This window comes from Pelodiscus sinensis, chromosome 30 (genome assembly GCF_049634645.1).
Source record: "Pelodiscus sinensis isolate JC-2024 chromosome 30, ASM4963464v1, whole genome shotgun sequence".
NCBI lineage: Eukaryota > Metazoa > Chordata > Testudines > Trionychidae > Pelodiscus > Pelodiscus sinensis.
Window position 1 is genome coordinate 13,418,900 of NC_134740.1, and position 8,253 is coordinate 13,427,152.

The 8,253-nt window shown below is 47.2% G+C and overlaps 1 protein-coding gene across 1 annotated transcript; it reads left to right on the top strand.

Annotated features, from left to right (window-relative positions):
* The first annotated feature begins 4,878 nt into the window (after positions 1-4,878).
* Positions 4,879-5,871, top strand: LOC102452606 (olfactory receptor 10A4-like). Its single transcript, XM_006114032.2, has one exon. The coding sequence runs from the start codon at positions 4,879-4,881 to the stop codon at positions 5,869-5,871; it is 993 nt and encodes a 330-aa protein (XP_006114094.2).
* The last annotated feature ends 2,382 nt before the right edge of the window (positions 5,872-8,253 follow it).

Genomic DNA, 8,253 nt, shown 5'->3' on the forward strand with positions numbered 1-8,253 from the left:
GCCAGGATCAGGCTGGAGATGAGGAGGTGGATCCAATCAAGGGGGATGAGGCCCACTTCTAGCAGCTGATCTGGAGGTGTGAATTCCAAGAGAGCAGAAGCTGCTTTTGTCATTAGCGAGCCATTCACAGTCTTGGTTTAATCCAGAGTTGATTGTGTCAAACTTGCAGATGAACTGTAGCTCAGCTGTTTCTCTTTGAAGTCTGGTCCTGAAGTTTTTTTGCTGCAGGATGGCTACCTTGAGATCTGCAATTGTGTGTCCAGGGAGATTGAAGGTTTTTGTATGTTGCCGTTCCTAATATCTGATTTGTGTCCATTGATTCCTTTACGTAGGGACTGTCCAGCTTGGCCGATGTATATAGCAGTGGGGTGTTAAACCAGGTGATTAATAAAACTTTATTAAATTCGTTCGTGCGACTGTGTCCCCTCCGTCCTCATAACGTCTTTGACTAACACATGTGACCGTCATGTCTACGCCGACAGCTCTGTTAAAGAAAATATATTACAGCCCCGGGGAAGTTGGGAGGTTTGGGGGGTGAACCCCCTCGTTCAAGCAGCCAAAAATCACAGTAAAACTGTGACTAGAAGACAGGTAACATCAGAGCAGGATGCTAACGCTTTACACCAACCTGCTCAAATACGGTTAAAAAAAACCCCAAGACCGTTGTCTCAGAGGTGGGCGCACAATGGCCGGAAGAGTTGGTGCCGATGCGCTGGTTCTCCAGACACAGAGAAAGAGTAAGGTTGCCAGGTGTCCGGTTTTGAACTGGACAGTCTAGTATTTGAGCTTTCTGTTTGGAAAACAAAATTTAGAAAATAGAAATGAGAAAATAGAAATTTTCTAAATAAGATGTAATGTAGAGGGGGTTTGTGTACGTTTGAATAGTCATCGACATTCTATCGAAGTACGCCTGGGCCTTAGGCCTAAAGGACAAGGCAGGCCGGGAAGGGAGGCAAAGCCTGAAAGGCTATTTTCAACGCAGGCTGCGTGCCACAAAAATGGCAAACTGATCGGGGAAGAGAATTTTTAAAGAAATCTTTAAGAGGATTGTGGAAGCGGCATGGCGTCCGCCGTTTTGTTACAATAAAATCACAGCAGGTTGTGGAGCAACTTAACAGAGTGTTCAAATCTAGGCGGGGGGGATATTTTACAGCCCATAACACCTTGCACTACATTGACGGGTGACCTGAGTTTATAAAGAGTTACAGCCGGCGCGTTCAAGGGACTATCCCTGCGGATGTGAACCCCTCGAATTCTCGGAAGGCGTGGAAAACAGTTTACGGAGATGGTTTTAAAATAAATCCGGTTGTTGCCCCGACTCGGTGTGTTGTGTTGTCTGGGACGGACCATCCCTCCTTTCTCCTGACCACAGTGTCACGCTGTTTAACACAGTCAGTAAATCCCATTAGAGCTGTCCTATCGAAAACCAGCTGGATGAGTCTGATGACGGCGCAATTCCCGTGACGTGCCAGAGCGAGGGACCGGTGTTTGGCTGCAGTGCCAGGCAGGGCTGCTCTACTGCCAAGGAATATGAGAGACGTTTCCTCCAGGGACTGGTTCCTACAAGCCAGGGAAGGAAATAAAACCCTGGATTCCTTCTGCACACCCAGCGCCGGCAGGTAGTGGCGGGAGCGTCTCCTCTCAAACATGCAAGGCTGCGAATCAACGACTCAAGCGCCCGGCCATTCGCCCACTTCAATCTCGGTGGGTTTGGCCCCGTTTGCAAAGGGAGGAAAATCACAACAGTGATTCATTCATTTCCATTCTCTATACGTGGGCAGAGAATCTCAGCCTGTGTTTGAGTGTGTGAGTTATGTTTGTAGCCACATCTAGCTATTGAGCTAGCTATCCCCGCACTCACTCTATCTATCTATCTATCTATCTGTCTGTCTATCTATCTATCTATCTATCCCCACACCCCCCCTCTCTTTCTCTCATTCTCTGACCCTCTTCCCGATTGTTCTGAATTCCACTAATTTCTCAAGTATCAGAGGGGTAGCTGTGTTAGTCTGAAACTGCAAAAGCGGCGAGGAGTCCTGTGGCACCTTAGGGTATGTCTAAACTACCCTCCTAATTCAAAATAGGAGGGTAATGTAGGCATACCGCAATTGCAAATGAAGCCCGGGATTTGAATTTCCCGGGCTTCATTTGCATAAGCGGGGCTCCGCCATTTTTAAATCCCCACTCGTTCGAACCCCGTGCCGCGCGGCTACACGGGGCATGAACTAGGTAGTTCGAACTAGGCTTCCTAGTTCGAACTACCGTTACTCCTCGTGGAATGAGGAGTAACGGTAGTTCGAACTAGGAAGCCTAGTTCGAACTACCTAGTTCGTGCCCCGTGTAGCCGCGCGGCACGGGGTTCGAACCAGTGGGGATTTAAAAATGGCGGAGCCCCGCTTATGCAAATGAAGCCCGGGAAATTCAAATCCCGGGCTTCATTTGCAATTGCGGTATGCCTACATTACCCTCCTATTTCGAATTAGGAGGGTAGTGTAGACATACCCTTAGGGTATGTCTAGACTACAGGCTTACATCAACATAAGTTTTGTCAACAGAAGCTGTCAACAAAACTTATGTAGACATAGAGCGTCTAGACTACATCCAGTTCTGTCGACAAAGCAAGCCCCTTTGTCGACAGAACAGGTTTGGACGCAAAGGACAGTGTAGATGCAATAATGCCTTCTATCGACAGAACTCTGTCGATAAAAGGCGTTATTCCTTGTAGAATGAGGTTTATATACGTCGACAAAACTGCTGAGTTTTGTCGACGTTATGTCAACATAATGCAAAGGCAGTGTGGACGCAGGTATAGTTTTGTCAACAAAAGTCCACTTTTGTCGACAAAACCCTGTAGTTTAGACACACCCTTAGAGACTAACTGAAGTGTTGGAGCATAGGCTTTCATGGGCAAAGACCCACTTCGTCAGATGCATGTAGTGGAAATTTCCAGAGGCAGGTATAAATACGCAGGCCAGAATCAGAATCAGAATAAAAAAACTAATTTCTCAGTTGTGGGTGAGGTCGAGGGGTGTGATGCTCATTTGCACCAGGTGAGGCTCTGCTCCCAGATTTCCTTTGGGCCCCCCAGGGAGACAGGTGAGCCCCAGACTCGCTCCTCACCAAGCCATGACTGTGCTGAGCGATTTTGATGGTGGTGCGCTGGCGATCCTGTTTATTGCTTCTCCCTTCTCTCGTCTTCACTCCCCCTGTTCCCGACCCGCCTCCTCATCCGCGGTGTGCGAGCAGAAATGTTGGTTCTTGAGGTCGCTGTTGTAAGCGGATCTGAACAGAGTTGGTTGGGTGGGTGGGCTCAGTCCGATCTCTTCTAATAAGAGACTCTGCTCCGAGGATCTGACCCTGGCAAATTCTGTGCATCTGGTGCCCAAGAGTTTACTGTTCGTCTGTTTAGCTGAATTTCCCTCAACTCTCTCTCCACAGAACGTGCGCTTCTTCCATTGCTCGCGTGTTCTCCTGTGTGTCACTGGTGTGTCCAGACACCTTGAAGAGAACGGAAAATATCTCTCAGCTGCCAGCCACGAGACTTTCTGCGGCCCTTGATCCTCATGGTGAGCCAATTTCTCCATTAATTTAGAAGCCCGTACAAATGTCGACCAATAAAAAATTGAATCAAAATGCCTTCTGAAGATGGTTCCACCATCATTGATGTTTTCCATGAGAGACGTTGACGTTGACATTGATGGCAGTTTTCTATTGTCCATTCCACTCCATATTGACCCTACTGAATCAGGACATTTTTGGAGAATGCTGGGGACAACTTCCTGTTGGAAGTGCTGAAAGAGCCGACCAGGTGCCGTGTGCAGCTTGTCCTGCTGCTCATAGACAGGGAGGAACTAGTAGGGGAAGTAGATGTGGGTGGCAAACCGGGCAGCAGTCATCATGAGATGGTTGATTTCAGGATCCTGACAAAAGGAAGGAAGGAGCACAGCAAAGTACACACCCTGGACTTCAGAAAAGCAAACTTGGACTTCCTGAGAACTGATAGGAAGGAAGGAAGGAAGGAAGGAAGGAAGGAAGGAAGGAAGGAAGGAAGGAAGGAAGAATGGGATGGAGGGAGGAAGGAAGGAAGGAAGAGAGGGATGGAGGAAAGATGGAAGAAAGGAAGAGAGGGATGAAGGAAGAAAAGAAGGAAGAAAGGAAGGAAGAGAGGGATAGAGGAAGGAAGGAAGGAAGGAAGAATGGGATGTAGGGAGGAAGGAAGGAAGGAAGAGAGGGATGGAGGAAAGATGGAAGAAAGGAAGAGAGGGATGAAGGAAGGAAGGAAGGAAGGAAGGAAGGAAGGAAGGAAGGAAGAGAGGGATAGAGGAAGGAAGGAAGGAAGGAAGGAAGGAAGGAAGGAAGGAAGGAAGGAAGGAAGGAAGGAAGAGAGGGATAGAGGAAGGAAGGAAGGAAGGAAGGAAGGAAGGAAGAGAGGGATAGAGGAAGGAAGGAAGGAAGGAAGGAAGGAAGAAAGGGATAGAGAAAGAAAGGAAGGAAGGACCCAGTTTTGAATTTTCACGTGAAGAAAAAAAGAATCGAACCCTGATACCGGGACCTCAAATGCCTCCATTGCTCGGATAAACGTCAGTAGCTCCCATAGAATCAGTGCGCCCCATCCCCGTCTGTTGTAAATGATCGGTCGTTCCACTGGCATGGAACTTCTCCAGCTGATCTCCATTGGCATCACTTTATTGACCTCCAAACAGCGGCACTAGCTGATGGCTCGTGATGAGGGGCCCCAGTTACTGTGTTCCTGGACCGATTTCTAGCAGCATTTCGTTTGGAAATTCCCAACTGCAAGGAAACCAGGGTGAAGTATTTCATTAAACCCACATGCCTGGTGTGTCTCAGATTCAGTCTCTGTCTTTCTCACCCTTGCAGATGGCCTATTCTGACAGCGACCCAGGAGAGAATCAGACCATCTCTGATGGGTTCATCTTGGTGGGGTTCTCCTACCTTAATGAGCTGCAGATCCTTCTGTTTCTGGTGCTTCTGGTCATCTTCCTGGTCGCCCTGATGGGGAACCTGCTTGTTATCCTCCTGGTAAAGCTCAACCCCACCCTCCACACCCCCATGTATTTCTTCCTCGTCAACCTGTCCTTCCTGGAAATTGGCTACATCACCAGTGTCTTCCCTCAGCTGCTGGTTCACCTCCTGGTGGAGGAAAAGACCATCTCCCTTGCGGGCTGTGCTGCTCAGATGTATGTCATCACCATCATTGGCCTCACAGAATGCTGCCTCCTGGCAGCCATGGCCTACGACCGCTACGTGGCCATCTGCCACCCCTTGCACTACACGACCATCATGAGCGGCCGGGTGTGTGCCAAGCTCGCGGGGTCTTCGTGGTTCATTGGGATCTCGGTGGAAGTAGCTCAGACCACGTGGATCTTCAGCCTGCCCTTCTGTGGCTCCCACCGCATCCACCACTTCTTCTGCGACATCCCACCCGTGTTGAAGATGGCCTGTGCCGACACATCGAAACACGAGATCATGGTCTTCACGGTGTCTGTTGTCTTCATCATGGGCCCTTTTTTCTTGATAATCCTGTCCTACATCCTCATTATCTCCACCATCCTCAAGCTGCCGTCCGCGGAGGGCAGGCGTAAAGCCTTTTCCACCTGCTCCTCCCACCTCATGGTGGTGACTTTGTTCTATGGAACGGCCCTTTTCACCTACTTGCTGCCCAAATCTAGCTCAACCCCAGAGAGGGATCTCATGGTTTCTCTAATGAACTCAATTCTCATACCATTGTCAAATCCCTTAATATACACGCTGAGGAACAAAGAGGTGAAGGGAGCCTTCAGAAAAACAGTAGAGAAAGGTATCTTTGCTCACAACCAGAGAAATCAGAGGTCGAAACACAGAGCTTGTTAAAACAAGGGACCTGAGGGAAATTCCTAAACATTTTGATGAATTACTCCCATTGGCCCTCACTTTTATACTTGAATCTTTGCCTTTTGAAAAATGTTAACCTGTTGTCATCCTGTCAAGAAAATTGGAAGAGAAACTTTTCTTACGCAAATTCTAAATAACTTCTGGCTACGTCTACACTGGCGACTTCTTGCGTAAGAACTGTTTTGCGGAAGAGTTCTTGCGCAAAAGGTCTTCCACAAAAGCACATCCACACGGCCACGTGTTTTTGTGTAAGAGCTGTGCTTTTGCTCAAGAGCATCCATGGCAGTGTGGAAACTCTTTTGCGCAAGAAAGCTCTGCTGGCCATAGGGCTTTCTTGCACAAGAAATTCATGTTGCCTGTCTACACTGCCCTCTTGCGCAAGAGCTCTTGCTCAAGAGGGCTTTGTCCTCATGGGGAAAGGAATAACTCTTCTGTAAGAAGGCCTGTTTTCCGACGCTGCACTGTAAATTTACTTGCGCAAGAATGCCCGTACAGTGTAGACACTCTGCAAGTTTTTGCACAAGAACCTGTCAGTGTAGACATAGCCACATTGTTGTAAAAATGTGATAGAACCTTTTGGCCAGATTTTCGAGTTCTTTGAAAAATCAATTAAGATGATTTAGTCCTAGTGGGGTTCAGAATGTATAGCTTCAACATTTGAAATATCACAAATAAAAAGCTCAAATCAAAAAATATTTTTTAAATGTTCACCCCGGTATGTGCAAATTCAGCCATCTTCCCCAAAATTGTCAACACCGGGAAAAATCCAACCAGCTCCCCAGAACAGTCTGTTTCAGCATCTCCTTTTCCTGCTCCTGCAGCTCAAGTGCAGCATATTTGACTTTGGTTGTGCTGGGTTGGGGTGTTCCTTTTTTTTACTGTCTATTGAATGCATTTCCTTAGTACTCCCTCTGGTCTGATTTTCAATACCATTCCTCGGCACCTCGGAACGGCTTAGTACGTCAGATTCTGACTAATCCCTCAATTCCTGACCCGACCAGGACATACAATGAGTCTTAGATTTGACTCGTCCTTTCCACGGCATTACACAGGTGCTGAGATCATGGTGCATCTTATAGATGCATTGTCCGGGAGGGACATATTTGATAATCCTGTCTCACATCCTTCTTTTTGCAGGGCACAGAGTTCTACATGGTAACTCCTGGGACAGAGATGAGCGGGACAGATTTTATATTCCCTCTGCAGCCCTGTTCAAAAGTCATATAATGACGAGGGGGTATATCCATGTGTAATATTACACCAACTGTCTTAGCATATGGGACATATCTCTAGACCTATATCATAAAATGCATTTGCATGTTCTTAGAATGAGAACTGTCTGTCTATGTCACTACTAACCTGTCTGTGTACTCCATGGCTACGTCTACACTGGCCCCTTTTCCGGAAGGGGCATGTAAATTTCACTAGTCGTCGTAGGGAAATCCGCGGGGGATTTAAATATCCCCCGCGGCATTTAAATAAAAATGTCCGCCGCTTTTTTCCGGCTTTTAAAAAAGCCGGAAAAGAGCGTCTAGACTGGCCCCGATCCTCCGGAAAAAGTGCCCTTTTCCGGAGGCTCTTATTCTTACTTCGAAGTAATTACTCTCCAGGGCTCTAAGTCGAGGTGGCGGGTTCACAATAACAGAGCCGGCCTCGGACTGATTTCAAGGCTTTCCTCTAGTGAGGACACACTGTTTTGATGTTAATTCGGGCATTATTAAATCGATTTGTGTTATTTTGAAATAGTTTCCTAGTGTAGATATGCCCTAAGGTGCCACAAAATCATTCACTGCTTATATCGCTCCCTGCGTCTAATAAATACCACATGTAAATCCTCTTTCGGTAGCTTTACAGGACTCTGCTTTCTTTCCCCATGTTGCCTTGCAGCCTTTTGATAGAAGTTCACAGTATTCCAAGTTGGCTGGCAATTTGTGATTCCTCTGTGACATCATTTGCTGGTTTTTAAAAATTTATATTGGTGACAGAGCAAGTAACGTATCTTTCTGAAAGTGTAAGTAAGAGGAGCAAGTTTACTGACAAACCATCTCCCACAAACACCCACAGAAAAACCCTTTCTCGAAAAAACCGTGTGGTCCAGGACAATGTGACCCACAGACAAGGGTGGGGGTGGGCATGGGACAGCTGTACTGCATAATGAGCACACCTCCAGCCCACTTAATTAGCCTAATTAACACAGATCCTACAATTGACAGGGACTTCTGCTGTTATATAGATCTCCTGGTTTCTTTTACTTCCACTCCCATTCATCTGAGGAAGTGGGTTTTGCCCACAAAAGCTCACGATTCTATATCATTTGATTCACCTCAAAGGTGTCACAGGGCCACCTGTTGTTTTTAAAGT